The 16054-nt window shown below is 43.6% G+C and overlaps 3 protein-coding genes across 5 annotated transcripts; 1 reads left to right on the plus strand and 2 right to left on the minus strand.

The window, feature by feature from the left end:
- Positions 1–109: 109 nt before the first annotated feature.
- Positions 110–4742, minus strand: msl1b (MSL complex subunit 1b). Its single transcript, XM_084485743.1, has 9 exons — positions 4673–4742; positions 3479–4165; positions 3167–3363; positions 2691–3010; positions 2495–2559; positions 2337–2404; positions 2092–2219; positions 1898–1970; positions 110–1756 (listed from the first exon to the last, which is right to left on the minus strand). The coding sequence occupies exons 2-9, from the start codon at positions 4094–4096 to the stop codon at positions 1666–1668; spliced, it is 1560 nt and encodes a 519-aa protein (XP_084341869.1). The 5' UTR covers positions 4097–4165; positions 4673–4742; the 3' UTR covers positions 110–1665.
- A 482-nt stretch (positions 4743–5224) lies between these two features.
- Positions 5225–7508, plus strand: snf8 (SNF8 subunit of ESCRT-II). The gene is made up of 8 exons (XM_084485948.1): positions 5225–5532; positions 5615–5665; positions 5806–5944; positions 6067–6171; positions 6260–6332; positions 6457–6598; positions 6937–7011; positions 7102–7508. Exons 1-8 carry the CDS (start codon positions 5479–5481, stop codon positions 7237–7239), a joined length of 777 nt encoding a protein of 258 aa, XP_084342074.1. The 5' UTR covers positions 5225–5478; the 3' UTR covers positions 7240–7508.
- An 81-nt stretch (positions 7509–7589) lies between these two features.
- On the minus strand, positions 7590–15860 carry calcoco2 (calcium binding and coiled-coil domain 2). 3 transcript variants are annotated; one of them, XM_084485947.1, is made up of 16 exons: positions 15768–15860; positions 15097–15252; positions 14905–15007; positions 14659–14816; positions 14249–14374; positions 13831–13935; positions 13635–13736; positions 13391–13503; positions 13184–13256; positions 12748–12882; positions 12205–12393; positions 11942–12079; positions 11317–11454; positions 10718–10892; positions 10555–10580; positions 7590–8007 (listed from the first exon to the last, which is right to left on the minus strand). In XM_084485947.1, exons 2-16 carry the CDS (start codon positions 15229–15231, stop codon positions 7846–7848), a joined length of 1878 nt encoding a protein of 625 aa, XP_084342073.1. In that variant the 5' UTR covers positions 15232–15252; positions 15768–15860; the 3' UTR covers positions 7590–7845. The 3 variants fall into 3 exon arrangements, with proteins under 3 accessions (XP_084342073.1, XP_084342071.1, XP_084342072.1); XM_084485945.1 differs by having other exon boundaries at positions 12715–12882; XM_084485946.1 differs by having other exon boundaries at positions 12715–12882; positions 15746–15833.
- Positions 15861–16054: the final 194 nt, after the last annotated feature.

Raw genomic sequence — 16054 nt, forward strand, 5'->3', positions numbered from 1 at the left:
TTAAAAATAAAATCAATTCTTTGTTAAATTTCCATGGGGAGATATTTTTACAAATATATTTTGTTCATATACAATCCAGCAGTAGTTGAAGAATCCTGTAAACCTAAAATCGTAGACATAACATTTGTTTTATTCCAAAACATTCAGAACTTTCAAAACTCACTTATTTTTCCAACATACAATCATAACAGAACAATATTTAAAGAACTCGAAACTTACATTAAATAATAAAAAAATAACAGCCATGTTCTATGTACAGTTCTTCCTTGAACCTATGTACAGACCATTATATTGTTCCAAAATGATCCTAAACATGTTAATCGGTTATGTTAGAGGCAAAACACCGCTATTCTTATTAGTTGAGCAGTAAAAAGGCAAAACAGCCAGAGAAGTATCTGGGTGATTGTACTGGCAGCCTCTTTGAGCACACTGGGGACAAAGCCAACATCTACAGCTACAGAATGACTAACTTTTTTTCTAAACGGGTACATTTGAATTTTGGATAATTGCATACTTCAGAGACCAATGCATACATATGTAGCATAATTACTCCACAAAAGCATTGGCTTAAACAAAAATATCAGGAACAAAACTTCCAGCGTCCAGAACTCATGCGCTCAAAACCTAAAAACACGTTTTATTTTCTTCTAATGAACAGAGTTTACACTCCATTCAAAGATATGTCATGTTATCAACCAGGAACTGGTCAGCTCTAAAGGAGCCCATGCAATTTCACAGGAAACCAAGCAAATTACATAAAATAAGAACCAGAGACCCATAGGGATGGGTCAAATTTCCCACCTGTCTCGTATGGTGAGGTTGGACCAGCCTTTGTTTTCAGCAAGTTAAGTGTCCACAGCATTGTTCATGCTTTGTTTGTTATATTGCATGTCTTAATCTTGTAATATAATTTATTTTAATTTCTGGACATGCAAAGCGCGGACCACAATTCCATCCACATTACAGTATATGCTCATTAACAACCTTGTGTTTCTTGTTGTGCAAGCACAAATACTATCCTCACTGTACATACAGAAAATTACAGTCCAATTTAGTTGTTGAGGCAATCAATAAAGTTGGAAAGTGTGGTATCCAGGAGCAAGCGCTGGCTGCGGCAATGTTGCCAAAACCGAAATGTAAAATAACCTCTGAAGGCCGCCAGGATTTGTCTCTAAATTCTTTCGTTTTTGCCTACTTGACTAGGATATAATTATTTTTTCAAGCAATACAATTTACACATTCATGTCATACAAATCAATTAAGGATGGCTCAGATTTCACAAAATGTATTTCAAATGTCTCACAAGACGTGCATATGCTTTTGTTTTTCCATTTGTAGAAATAAACCGCAGCTGAAGGATGCTTTGACTTTACCGTAAACAAAGAGAAATATAGTGGGACAACATCTATTTAGTCTCCTTTTCAGACGCATAAGTTAGGACAGAATTGAGCATGGTTAATAAGTGGTGCAGCCACTTCCAGATCTGCACTGCGTTCCAGCATTTGGCTGGAGATCAGCTGGTCTCTGATGTTCAGATAAGTAAGATCCTCTTTCACAGAGTGAGAATTGTTGTAATAGCCATATACTGAAACAGGCCTGTTCTGCCCAGAGGAGAACAAGTAAGAGCTGGGAATGGAGTAACATTGTTCCTTTGTGGCTGCGGCATCACTTCCGACAGGTCCGATGGGGGGTGTGTTTTTTTGGAACTTCGATGCGGCAGCGGCTTCGGTCGTCGAGCCACGGCAACTCAAAGATCCTGCCATGGGGAAACAGAATTGACCATTTGAAGGCAAACCAATTCACAGTGTAATTATGCACGACCTATGGTTCATTACATTTCAGTTGAGTTATCATTTGAAAAACTTTTTGCAGTCCCACGGAAACAATTTGAACTTACTGTTGTGTGAGTTTTGGTAGTGGTCGTCCAAACGCAACCACCGGGAGGAAGGGGGTGATGACTATTGATTCAACTGGTAGGAAAGAGAAAATGAGAAACATCAAGTCTGTGTCACGAATCACAACAAAACAAAACAGATTCACTGATGCCACATTCTTCCCGAGTGGATGGCATGCTACGGTTCTCCGACGTACCGTCCTCAGAGTCAGGGTAGAAGGAGGATAGCTCTGGTTCCCCCTCCGGTTCTCTGACCTTCTTCTTGTTCATGCGCTGCTGCAAACGCTGAAACATGCGCTGCTCCCGAATCCGCTGTATGTCCCATCTGCATGCAAAGAAAAACAAAGGAACAATTCACTATCTCAGTCTATGGAGCCAGGAGAGAACATTGATGATGCATGTTGTAGTCGCACATGGAAGAAATTGTGTTTTGTGTACACACCGTTTCCTCCTCTTCTCGTCCAACTCTAGCTTCAGGTGGCGCTTCAGGTATACGTTGTCATCCAGCGCCTGGAGAAAATGACATGTTATTCATGAATGGGGTACAACGATTAATTGATGGGATATTGTGGCGAGTGTGGAGGCCCAGTGACGGCTCACCTCTGGGATACTATTAGGATCGTCCGAGTCCAGGGGCTCCATGCAGTTCTCCCTCCAGGAAGGAACTGAGAAAGAATGAAGGAAGACAAAAACATTGCTTACATTATGAATTCGGAAAAAACTTTACATTTTCTTCAATAGGATAAATAGCGATATTCATATGAAAGGGATGGTCGCATGCAATGGGTCCACTCACTGGCTACTTCTTCCTCCTTCTTCGGGGACGTCTCTCTCAGCGGGGACAGGGGCGGCTGGTGCCAGCAACACAGGTACATCTCCGTGGTGCACATGAAGGGCAGCTCCTCCATCAGCGAGCAGAACTCAGGTTCCTCTTTGCAGGGAAGCAGTGAGTCCCTCTCCTGGCCTAGCCTCATGGACCCCGCCTTCTCGGGGGTCTCCTTGCTGCGCAGCTCGCGGTGGTAGGGGGAGCCGGGCCGCATCTCCAGCTTCTGGGGGCTGGACTTGGGGCACTTGCCCCGCTGCTTCTGGAGCTTTGGGTCCCCGAAGCAGATTTTCCTGTGGGGAATAAAAGCAAGTATTAAAAAAATGGCTGCATGAGTTTTGTTTTGATTTAACATTGCTTTGAAAATGTGTGGTTGGACAACTCTTAACACTCTTAACAAAAGCCAGTTAAATGAAGTCCATGCATCTCATGATCACAGGCCATGTTACCTCTTCTGGCCCTTGCCGCCCCGGCTGAAGGCGAGAGGCGTGGCCTGCTCCGAATGCGGGCTCTCCTCCACATCCAGGTCCCACATGTCGTCCTTATCGGGGGTCCAGGGCTCCAGCGGCTGGAACAGACGCTTGTCGCGGGGGTCCTTCTTGGTGAGCTGCAGGCGGCGCTCCATGCGCTCGATCCGCGCCAGCAGCTGGAACCAACAGGGGAGCGTTGGCAAACCGTCACTTCACAACGGATTACAAAGACCCATGCATATAAACAGTATCACTGATAAAGTCAATAAACTTTTTACGGACACTACATACCGTCTCCTTTTCGGCCTTGAGCTCATCAATCTCCTTGTCTTTCGATTGAAGCTGTTGCTGCTGTTGCTCGATGAGGTCCAGTTGGAGGAGGAGAATCTGCCGTAAGCAGTTGGCTTGAGAGTGGGGATTGGCCGGGGACTTCCGGATGTTCCGCCACTTGCCCTCCGTACTGAGCTCGATGGACGCGGTGCCCAGGACCCCAGGACCAACCCCCTTTGCGCTCTCATCACCACCCGCTTCCTTGGGGTTATTGTTTATTGCCATCTGCGGGTTATCCATATTGTCAATGGGGAGAGGTTTGCTTTTCACTGGGGTTCCCTCACCCCCCATTTGTCTGACTGGGGACAGTATCCCCGCGGTTGTATTGTCCTCTTGAAGTACTTCTGCGACTGTGGCAGCACGAGTAACTTCGCTCGTTGGGTAATTCTGGTCTAAGCCCGTGGACTTGGTGGGGATGTCAACCCCCTGAACGTTTTGAACATTGAGTACCACGTCACAGGTCTCTCTCTTTAGGCTAACGGGACTCGCGGTAGCGACACCAATCTTTTTCTCAAAGTCGATCGTGTCAGCGTTCAGCTTGAATCCCGTGTTAGGATACAGCGTCGATCTCAAAGTCATGGCGAACACAATGGGTTTTCATTCTGCATGTATTAACAGCGGTGTCCTGCGGTAACAATGCTTCTGGCCCTGCAAAAGACGAAAGAAAAGGTGTTGCGTTCAGTGGAAAACACGTCGTCTTCCTGGCTGCAGACACCACATGAGGATACCACGAATGTTACGATAACAGTCTCTAATCCCCATCCATTTCAAAATTGCTTGACGAATTTAAAGTGTGAGGTGCGCTGCACAGAGTCAACAACACAGACATGCTAACTACGTAGCTGGCCAGATAGGTGGGTGGCATGCACCTCCCAACTTCGCCTAAATAGATTTTTCAGGAAAAGAGCCATAAACAGGGGCTCGGGAGTGGCTACGCAGGACACTGGCGGCAGCCATCTCCTCCATTTTGCTTCTCGCCAAATGATGAAAAACAATAACAGCCAGCTAGCATGCTAATATTAGCTAACTGTCTTACGGGCTAAACGCGGCGTCGTTGCTAGACATTTAAAACATAAACGTTGATAGTAGTTTAGGTTGAATAATAATGGTGAATTGGAAAGGCGTCAATATAACGTTAGAATTGTATAACCATACCTGCAAGTGCCTTCTTGTTCCCTCCTCAAGACTTATTTAAAGCGCCGACGACAGCGCATGCGTAATTCGGTGGCTGGACTTGTCGCGAGGCGGAAGGTAGAGGGAGCCAGAGCGAGAAACGCCTGGGCGTTGATATCTGCGGCTCTGTGTCAATGCTACAGAAATGTCCTGCATAATTGTATTGTATCCATTCATACAAGTAAATTCAAAAGCATTAAATATTTAATAATGTTAAGTAAATTATAAATGTTAAGTGAGTTGTGGCACTGGGGTGCGGAATCGGAATCATATCGAATCATATGATCATACACTGTATGGTTTATTAGAGAGAAAACCACTGCGTTGATATGTATAAAAAAAAACACTTACATACTTTGCTTTTATCAACGGGTTATTACTAATTTAATTGAATACGAATGACTTGATAAAACTGCATGCAGTTCCAGAAGAAGATTCTGCCCTGCCTGTTCGCCCCGGCAGAAGGAGCCAGTGTTAGCAGATATTATTTCCTAATACCATCGAAGAAGTAGTTTGCTTCCTGGTTCTTGGACATAAAACAAAACAAAAAATGCCACTCGTCTGTTTTGGTGTGCCATATTTCTGAATTGGGGCAACATGCCTAAATAGTTAACAGTAATCTCGCATGCTATGTCTGGTAATGTAAGGACATTTTCACATACTAATTGTAAGATTTGAAGAGCTGGAACAGGAACATTGTCCAGTTAGACACCACTAACCAAATTAATCTGGTTGTACGCTACCAATCTCAAATCGTCATTCATCTGAACGTGTGACAAGAAAGCAAGATGCATAGAAGGGGGGTTGGCGCTGGGGCTATTGCCAAAAAGAAGCTCGCAGAGGTAGGTTATATTGTATGCATGTCTCTACAATGTTTTGGTCACAAGTTTGAGATGCACATTGATATTTTTTATTTGAATGTAGGCAAGGTACAAGGAAAGGGGGAACGTTCTTGCTGAAGATCAAATAGTTCAGGTAGGAGCATCTTTGTGTTTAGGAACTACCAAATATATATATATATATATATATATATATATATATATATATATATATATATATATATATATATATATATCTCCAAACCTATAATTAATTACATTATTTCATCTTTTCAGATGTCCAAACAGATAGAGACCTTCAAGTCTCACTTGGAGGAGTTTGCCAGCAAACATAAACAAGAAATACGAAAGAATTCCCAATTCAGAGTCCAATTTCAGGAAATGTGTGCCACCATTGGTGTTGACCCACTTGCCTGTAAGATCATCTCATAGCTTATACACAATGTAGACTTTCTAATACTAGATACATGTATTATACAAGAGGTTCTGTCAATAGGGTTCTTTCTTTAGTATTACTTTATTTTCCTATTTTCACAGCTGGAAAGGGGTTCTGGTCAGAGATGCTTGGTGTGGGGGACTTCTATTATGAGCTTGGGGTACAGATTATTGAAGTGTGTCTTGCTCTAAAGCACAGAAACGGAGGTAAGGGTGGCTCAGCCGCTGCTTTATTTCAGTGGTACATCTGAAAGGAGAATATAATTTGAGAACTTACTGTGTAATATCTTTTTAGGGCTCATTACGTTGGATGAGCTCCACCAGAGAGTTTTGAAAGGACGAGGTAAATACGCCCAGGATGTGAGCCAGTAAGTCTTATTTTGTCTTGTCTATCTTATCGGTGTCTAATGGTCCATCCCCTCCCTCCCTCATGACTCATCAATCCTCTTTATGTGACCTGGATATTAAACCCAGTGAAAATGTGATTTCCAGAGATGATCTGGTGCGGGCCATAAAGAAGCTGAAAGCCATGGGCAACGGTTTCGGCATGATCCCGGTGGGAGGATCGTACCTGGTGCAGTCGGTTCCTGCGGAGCTCAACATGGATCACACGGTGGTTCTGCAGCTGGCCGAGGTATGGACCGGGTGATGCGTGGTATTCGTCGTTGACACCTCTCATTGGTGCCGTAGGGTCTTGTGTATATGTGGCAACCGAGCGCATTGGATAATCAATACTCAGCGAAAGTTATTGTTCCACCTAAATGTATTTTATCTCATTATTTACCTATGGTCCAATCTTGAGTTTTTCAAGATGTTTTAAGAGGTTTTTTTAAATACTCTAGTAGCATTAGTTATAAAACTTGCTTCTACTATAAGTAGGCTATGAAACTCGGATATATCATGTTGAAAAACCTGTAGGTGCGCTATGGTGTTAACTTGCATACTGGCTTTGCTTGCTTCCCTCACCTGCAGAAGAAAGGCTACGTGACAGTGAGTGAGATCAAGGAGCATCTGAAATGGGAGAGGGAGCGCTCTTGCCACGTCCTGGTAAGTGTCTCAGTGCGAGGGGAAGTTCACTGCGGGCGATCGTTACCAGGTTTCACTCTAGGAAATTAAATCTCTCCCTCTCGTTCTCAGGACCACCTGCTGAAGGAGGGACTCGCTTGGCTTGACGCACAGGCCGCTGGGGAACCCCAGTACTGGCTACCAGCCCTGTTCTCTGAGATGAGCTCTCGGGATGTCACCCCCGAAGAAGCCAATCAAATGACACCTTGAGGAAAAACTTTTTAAAATATTATTTTATATATTGACCATTGGTATTGGTTAAACGAGGGGAGACTTGCCCGGAATTTGACGGACTAGCCATTGTTTGCTGGGGCTTCAATTGTTGTTCAAGTCAATAGAGGGGAGCCTTTCTCTGGGCATACTGCATTTGGTGCCCTTATTTCCTAATTGTATAACCTGAGAATATCTCTTGCTGGTCACTATTAAAGAGGAATGGGTTTATTTTAAGTGTATGGTGTTCATTCAACATTATCACCCATGGTCATACTTGCTGAACTGCAACATAACTGAAACATACAAGGCAACATGTAAAAGTAATCCTGTGGATCCCGCACGCAAGATTTTTTTAGTTTTGTTTAGTTTATTCTTCTGAACTAATGTTACAATATATCATGATTGGGCAATCACACACATTGTTTAATTTGTCTCTTAAGCAACAGTATAGTTTGGTTATTAAGTGCATAAGGTTTTACAGTTTACTTCCTCTAAATTCCATCTTAACAAGAAAAATAAAGCCATTTCCTAATCGAAATGCAATTGACCTGCTCCTGTGCAAAGTAAGGCAGATAAGACACATTTTGGTGGATTCTATTTGGATTATAACTCGTGGCTGTAGACGTGATCTTCGAACTCGGCCTGTGCCATTTCATCGCAGATGAGCGTGCAGAAGGGACACACCCTGTGGCTCTGCTCATGCTGCTCCAGCTCCTCCAGTGTGATGCCAGGGAAGCTCATGTGGCAGCTACGACACACCATGCGCTACGCATAGGGAAATAGAGAAGCAGAAGACACTAGGGTTAATGACATGTAACTAAATAAGGGTGCAGGATTAAGAAAGCCTCAAAAGATGTCAACAGCAAAGAGCCTCTATGACTCCTTTGCTTCGTGGTGTCTAGAGTGTGAACAGGAGAGTTCAGGGTGTTACCCATGCCTACCGGTATGTATCGTTGAGCGAGTTATCTTACCCCACCCTGTTCCTTCATCATTAAAGTAAAGTAAGGGATATCATGCTCCATGGTGTCAACAGTGAGAGAAGGAGAGTAAAGGGAGTGTTCCCCAGTGAATGCTTCCCGGTGTGTATTGTTGAGCCAGTTACCTTACCTTACCCTTACACCATGTTACACAGGGTTGTCACGTGATGTGAGTGTCACTCAGTGCGTTTACATGACACTCAAGAAAGTCAAATTATTGGGTTAGTCCAACTACGATTATTATTACCTTAGTCAAGCTAAACTCGAATCGAATTGGATTTCTCATAGTCGAATTAAGACCTAGATTATTCGACTGTTGGTCGCATTAAGCGTGCATGTACGGATTGGGATTGGATTATGCGTTCTGCATCATGCTCGAGATCTTTTCCGGGGGCCGGAAATAGAAGGAGACGATAGTCGTGTTGTTGTCGCCGTCGGAAAACATCGATTTATTTAAAATGGTGGCGCAGAAAATGGAGGAAGCCGGTGAATGTAGTTACCCCCTATAATAATTGTATCCCCGGCCACGGGAGCACGCATGGCATGCATTCAGTAAAGGTGGAAGCACACAGACACTACGTTTCGATTTCACCCAAGGATGAATTAAAAGTATGCCTACATGTTTTTCTAAATGTGGGTCATCAACGAGGTTGTAAAGTAGTAACTTCGGGCACATCTGTCACATAAATGTTTTTTTCTCCAGACGTGTTTACGATCTATATTCATTCATTGCACCGCGGCCGAATTGACGGGGATATTCTCTGATATTATGAATCTTAAAGACTGCGTTGGGTTCTCAGACTCTGCTACTTCCACAACAAGTAAAGACTTATAGTGGGGGTTATCTTGCCCATGGGGGAGAAGGAATTGGGGGAATGCCATACGGACGGGCGGTGGAGGGGCTGCTCCGGCGGGAGAAAGATGTTTTCAGTAGACAGCTGTCAATTCACTTCGGGTCCATGTCATTTCTCTGACACTCCATTGTTCCGACCTCTCAATAACCCAAAAAATTCCCATTGGTCCTACAGCCCACTAGTCCGACGTCAAATTTCAAATTTAATCAAATTTCCCTTTATTTCGAAAAAAAAATAAATCCTCCGCTCTGATAGCCCATTGTTCCGACCGGCTTTTGGATCACCTATGCGGCGGAGCCCGCATACGACAACAATCCCTTTCTCCTCCATGTTCGGTTCAATTTGGACTTCAGAGAGTCAAAGACAATGTTCCTTTCCCCCCAATTCCTTCTCCCCATGGGCAAGATAACACGTGCCCAGGCGTCTTTACTTGTTGTGGAAGTACCAGAGAGTGGGAGAGCCGACACAGTCTTTAAGATTCATAATATCATAATATCACTATATCCCCGTGTGAGAAGGGGAACATCCCTTCTCCCTGTCTCTCCCCTCACATCATATTTTAACGTGATATTTGGACTTCCGGAGCACTGGCCAGGGAAATCTCCCCCTTTGGTAAATGGTATGGCCTAACTGGCCTTGATTGGTCCACCTGCAACCAATTAGTGGGCTTATTTAAGGGGAGTCGCAGTTTGTGGCTGGGGGTAAAGGTACGAGAGCACACGGTAGTTTTGTTAGACGATTGCTAGGCTGATTGAATGCTACAGTCGTTTTCTTGTTTTGGAACATTTCTTTATTTTTGTAATTAATGGACTTATTTTTGTTTAGTTATTTTTGGGACCTTGGTTTTGGAGGAAATAAAACTTCACCTTTTTGGTCCACAATCCCAAACCTGGCTGTCGTTGTCAACTTTCAACCATCATCCAGCCGCTCACAGGCCGCCTTTCACACCCCGTCTGTTCGGCCGCAGCGCAATGAATGAATAAAGATCGTAAACCCGTTTGAAGAAAAAAACTTTTATTTTGAGGTGACATGGACCCGAAGTGAAGTGACAGCTGTCTACTGAAAACATCTTTCTCGAATGCCACCTGAGTTTGTTGTTGCTGGTGACGTAAAGAGGTCAGCCGGTGGCTCTATTACCACTAGTTGAAATGGGTACAGCGCCACCTATCACACCTATCGAGGCATGACATGCTTCGGCCAATGAATCGATTTACTCACCGCCGTGTATAACCGGACAATTGCAGTTGTCCAATTGCGGAGCATAGTCAAACTATTGCTTTAATCTGATTAAGCTGTGCATGTAAACGTACTGTTACTTCTGTTTGAATTTGCTTACGAATATTTTAGCAAATATTTTACTGCCATAAACAAACAAATACATGAATTACCTGAATGTTATCTTTTAACATTTGAGCTGTCTCAAATGCCTTTTAGTCAAAGTTAACAGAGCCATTACGTCAGCAAGTGCATCATTTACATACCCTTTCTTGTGTGTTCGGGCCCCTTCCTGTGGAAAAAAAACAAACAATATGACTTGGTTACCCACTCGCCTTGCATCTTATTTCACATGTGAAGTGCAATGTTGTGTTCGGTCAGTTAACAAATGAACATTAAAGTAATGCTGGTCAGCCCAGCAGTGCCTACCAGTCATGGTGTGTGGCTCCTCAAACTGAAAGCCCAGTTCGTTCTGCTGTAGCCCATGAGCAGGGCTCACCGTGCCCCGGGGCGGCGGGCTGTGGGCCGGCCTCTCGGGCCGAGAGGAGCCTGAACTCACCGCAGCCTGTTCCCTGCGGAGGTCTTCAATGATTTTCCTCAGACGCTGAGAACAAAGAAGGATCAAGTTATGATCATGATGGCTGAAGCATTACCTTGTACATTATACTTTTAATTAGTCACTATTAGGTACTTTAGAATACCCTTGAATCCATAGCAATTTAAAGGAGCGGTAGGGAATATTGTATAAAATATTCAGTCAAAATAATCAAATTACAGCTATCTTTAAATGCAATATTCTGCAAAAAATATTTGACAGTAACGCATGACTGCCTAGTATGCAGTAAAAGAGAGACAACCCGCCGGCCAAAAAAACACCTTGTTTGGCGGGAGGGGCATAGGACAGGGGGACGGTTAGTGGTATTTCCCCTAAATCTTGCATACTGCTTCTTTATTGAATATCATACATTATTCTTAAACAAACTTTGTCTAGCAAGAACCGTCCTTGTGTAAGCACTCGTATGTTATACCTGGTTGTCTCTAGCAAGCTGTTCCTTCTCTTGGTTCTGGATTTTCAGGCGGTTCTCTCGCAGCTCGATGGTTCCGTGGATCTCTGCAATCAATGCCTCTTTGTCGGCTATGATCTGAAGTGACTCTGCCAGACTGGACTGAACGGAAAAAAATAAGAGACAAGAGAGTCACCACACTAACGAATCAGGGTCCCAGTTATGATCCAGGATATATGTGAATGAGTACAAGCTGAACCCTTCTCTCGGAAATAGCCATCAACATCAGCCTCTGCCCTGGAAAAGCTCTACAGGTCCACACACACCGTGGCGTTTAACATACCACCTCGGCATCGGTGCACCTTAGTCGTGATGTCCAAGATACACTGGACATCGCATTCTCATCAAGAAAGAATGCGACTTGAGTTTGGAGCATTGTGGAACATTGACAAACCGGTTGGAGGAAACGGGCAAAAACATTTTACACCAGCTTATTCAGAATTACACTTTTAATATTTAGTAACAGTGCTGTGTTGAAGATCAGAAAAGACGACAAAGATGTTTTAAACAAAAAACAAGATTTTGGGCGTCCTGGCACTTGGTGGTGTTATGAACTTCTAGACAAAATTGTTGTATTTGGGTTTTGTACCTGGTGTTCCTGAACAAGCTGTTCTCTCTCTTGGTTGTGGATCTTCAGCCGGTTCTCTCGCAGCTCGATGATTCCACTCATCTCTGCAATCTCTGCATCTTTTTCAGAGATGATCTCCTGAGACTCTTCAAGGCGGAGCTGGAAGAGGAAAAAAAAATGAGACAAGAGAGCTGCTAAAGAATCAGGGTCCTTTGCAGCTGAAACCACTTCAAGCTCAGATTATGCACCACAGAGATACAGCTGGACAAACGTTGCATATGGACCTTCAGTTGGTTGCTGTTTTGTTTGATCCGATCATTTTCCATCTCTTTGTTATGCAACTGCTCCTTCGTATGCAGCAACTCTCTCTCTGCCTCCTCCACAAGCCTTCTCTTGTCGTTGCACTCCTTCTTCTCATTGGCCAGTTGGGTCCAAGCGTTTTCTATCTGGCCTATCATGGTGTTGCATTGTGCCTAAGGTGTATCAGAACAGAAAGATGATTGAGTTGCTGGATAATCTGGAAAATATGCAATGCAACAAGAGGACCTATTTCAGTAGTGTTAGTGAACATGTTTTTTGTTGATTGATTTCACATTTAGATTTTTGGCAGATGCTTTCATCCAAAGTGACTTCCGAGTTATTTTTCGAGATACATGTCATCCTCCTAGAAGAAAGCTTTCTTTACCTATTTGGAGTCAAACACCCAAGCACTAACCTTCCCCCATGCTGCATGTGTCATACAACAAAAGGAAAAATCACATTGCGATGAGTGGACATTTCTTCATTGATCTGACCTTGTAATCCTGATCTGGGCGGTTGTGACGAACCTCCTGCTGGGAGAGGCTCTTACGCAGCTCCTGGTTCTCACTCCTCAGCTTCTCCATGTCATGGGTGAGGAGCTTCACCTGGTTCAGCTCCGCAGAGAGCCTCTCTTTCTCCCTCTCACTGCATTTTAGGTCCACCTGGAAAGGGGGTAGCAGGCCATTCGTATAGAGATATGTTGAACACTACAAGCTGATACAACCAACAACCGGCCACTCTGAATGCAAGTAGTTTAACCGCATGCCAACGTATGAGCCACATTCCTCTGCAGATTGTGTAGAGTAAACAGAGCTGAGCACTTTGCCTTCTTCCATTAGCTCCTTGTTGACATCAGTCAAGTGCAGCTCAGCTCGGTTCCAAGGTAGGTTTTAAGTTCCATGCCGAAGCCATCTTTACTTATCGTCATTATCCATTAATATGAATAGCAAAGTAGTAGATTACCTCCAGGAGCTGGTTCATATCTTTAAGTCTGATCAACTCCTCCTTTTCCTCTCCTTTGACCTTAGTTATCAGGCTATACACACATAGAGATATGCATTAATACCCCTCCTACTCAATCAGTAAGTGAAAAGAATGCACAACATTGTGTTTTTGTTTTATCATGTTTCACATGTATTCTAGGTGTCCGTGTTATGTGTCATGACTTACTCTGCCATCTCTTCACTCGTGGTGATACGTTCTCTCTGCTTCTCAAGTTCCACCTTTAGCTGACGGATCTGTACCACAGCCCGGTCATACTTCTCCCTGAGCTCAGCCTCAGACTGCAGACCAAACGTGATGACGAGACACATGGAGACACACGGAAGGGATGCAAACAAGAGGTAGAACACTTAAACCTAGGCAGGCTAAAAGAGTCTAACATGATCTGTCAAATACAGTAGATCCCACTTACGGCTGTGTTTATCTCTGGCTTATTTATCTCCGGTTTCTGCTTCTCGGTGACGTTGTGCTGATTGTGATCCAGGTGCTTTTTGGTTTGGATTGATATCTCCTCCTTTGAATAGAGACACATTTAAGTTAAGCCTCTGTCATGCAGATGTTTATTAACACTATGCAGTCTCTCTCAACGTATTGCTGGGGAAACCTACCCTGAGTCGCTCTGCTTCTTTCTCCCTCTCTTTCAGAGAGATCCTGGCTAGGTTCAGTTCCTCCACAAGTTCAGATTCCTTCTGGTCTCTCTCTTTGTTATTCTCCTGTTGGAAAAAAATATTCATAATGTATAGAATATATGCTTCCATATTATACACCATTGTAGACTGGCATTCATATTTCTCATTTACATTTCTACTATTGAAATATTTCACAATTTCTTCATTTTTGACATAGTTGATTTATATTTTATATTATATTTATTTATTCTATTTATTATCTACTTACCCACCATCAAATACAGGAAAGAGTTTTTACGTTATATTTAACAGAACCATTCTAATTTGGAAAGAATGTTAAATATTTCTTCAAAGTTAAATTCTTGATAAAAACAATGAAATGATCCAATAAGCAGACCTTCAAGCAGTCCACCTCCCTCTGCCTCTCCTCCAGGGCGGTCTGCACGCCACGGGTTCCCCTTCTCAACTGCTCCAGCGCCTGCCTCAACTCCTCTTTCTCTCGTTCGCTTCGATCGATATCATCCTGGGTTCAAATGGGACGTTTTATGTCAACACTCATCCTTGTTTAACTTGGAGGTAAGACAACTATGAAGATTTTTTTTTTTTATTAACAGTCATTGCTTTTTGTTTTGCACAATTGATCTGGTTATATATGTATCCAGCATGCATACATTTTTTTAATTTATAGTTTATTGTTGTTCGTTTAGCAGTGTATAGATATACAAATACCTTTACAGCTTGTAGGCTATGTCTTATTTCCAATTTCCTTGCCAATCTATTTTCGGTCCGCCAACATGTACTTTATACCTGTGTTGTAACCACCATCAGGTCAGTCTCCATGCTGCAGTCCATGTTCTCTACTGGGTTCTGGAAGCTGAACGGCGTGCTGGCACCTTTCACGTAGCCCAGGCTGTCAATGTAGCAGAACTGGTAGAACTCGGACTCTTCCTTGGGCAGGTAGTATTCTAACAGAAGAAATAACCGTGAGCTCAAAGCCCCTGCCGACGCTGAACGAAATATCAAATACAAGTGAGCACAAAAAAAGCCTCTCACCAGAAAACAGAGACTGTTTTCTCATTGGCTCCTGCTCAACGAGATCAACCGGTGGATCCACCCAAACAAAGCTCAAATAATCTTTTGTTGTGCTCCATCCTACCTGTGTAAAACAAATGCAGGCTAGGTAAACACGCATGTGACGTCATGGGAAATAAGGCTCCGTCCAAAGCCATTATGTACATTGCTCACCTTGTATATTCCTACCCAGTCCCTCGTGGTGGGTAGAAACCCCACGGCCAGAGTGTAGTGGCAGGTGACTTGGGTCGACCTATAGTATGTTTTGGGGATGTTGTTGAAAATAACCTGGGAGAACGTCGATGCCATTGTTGCACCTTTGGTGGAGATCTCCACACACACACACACACACACACACACACACACACACACAATAAAGACACCGCCCACTGCCATTGAAGACGGCCACCTCATGATGGATCAAATAAAATATATTTCGGCACAATGTCTTAATGGTTCATACGGACTAAAAGCGGTCTTGAAATTCACTGCCACAAAGTTGCTTTCACTTTCGTCGAACAAAGGACGGGTAGCACAGACCTTAGCCTGCTCAGCGAAGTTCTCATTAAAGGAACGATTTATCAAATGATTATTTATCATTATTGCTCTCATTATTATTTGAATTATTCCGGTTACGTCTGCTAAATACATGTAGTAGAGAGAACTGCGCACATAAAAAGTAGCCACTCGGGCGATAGCCGAACTTGATGACGAAGCTACTGAATCATCTCTTTTTTATCCCCAACAGACTACGAAATACACTCAGCAAACATACAAGTAGGCTGAACCCGAGGTGTGAAGCGCATACACATGTTTAACCTACCAGTGTGTCTGTTGATACATACCGTGGTCCAGCTTGTGTCAGGCGCCCGGGCCGAGCCTACTGCTGTGACGGAGATAAACAACACTTTCTCGTGTTGCGCAATAGTTCCTCGGTCGACGGTTGCCCTGGGAAATGTAGTTCAGCTGACCGTAGAACCGACCGTCCGCCAGACCGTGACACCGAGCCGGGCCAACCTCCACCGACAACACAAACGCTGGTTTAGGTCGACGGGCGGCATGAAAAAAAATATTTTCGATTAATAAAACAAAACGATGTTCTCAGTCGAAGTGAAGTCATTTTAATAGTGAG

The sequence above is a fragment of the Micromesistius poutassou genome (assembly GCF_964030765.1).
Source record: "Micromesistius poutassou genome assembly, chromosome: 21".
NCBI lineage: Eukaryota > Metazoa > Chordata > Actinopteri > Gadiformes > Gadidae > Micromesistius > Micromesistius poutassou.

Coding starts and splice junctions, on each gene's coding strand:
- snf8 (XM_084485948.1), top strand. CDS start 5,479: ATGCATAGAAGGGGGGTTGGCGCTGGGGCTATTGCCAAAAAGAAGCTC. Junction 5,945..6,066: donor TGGTGTTGACCCACTTGCCT/GTAAGATCATCT, acceptor CTATTTTCACAG/CTGGAAAGGGGTTCTGGTCA. Junction 6,599..6,936: donor TGGTTCTGCAGCTGGCCGAG/GTATGGACCGGG, acceptor CCTCACCTGCAG/AAGAAAGGCTACGTGACAGT.
- calcoco2 (XM_084485945.1), bottom strand. CDS start 15,231: ATGGCATCGACGTTCTCCCAGGTTATTTTCAACAACATCCCCAAAACA. Junction 15,008..15,096: donor ACTGGGTAGGAATATACAAG/GTGAGCAATGTA, acceptor TGTTTTACACAG/GTAGGATGGAGCACAACAAA. Junction 13,936..14,248: donor GGGAGGTGGACTGCTTGAAG/GTCTGCTTATTG, acceptor TTTTTCCAACAG/GAGAATAACAAAGAGAGAGA.
- msl1b (XM_084485743.1), bottom strand. CDS start 4,096: ATGACTTTGAGATCGACGCTGTATCCTAACACGGGATTCAAGCTGAAC. Junction 2,560..2,690: donor GAAGGAGGAAGAAGTAGCCA/GTGAGTGGACCC, acceptor ATTCTTTCTCAG/TTCCTTCCTGGAGGGAGAAC. Junction 2,405..2,494: donor ATCCTAATAGTATCCCAGAG/GTGAGCCGTCAC, acceptor CATTTTCTCCAG/GCGCTGGATGACAACGTATA.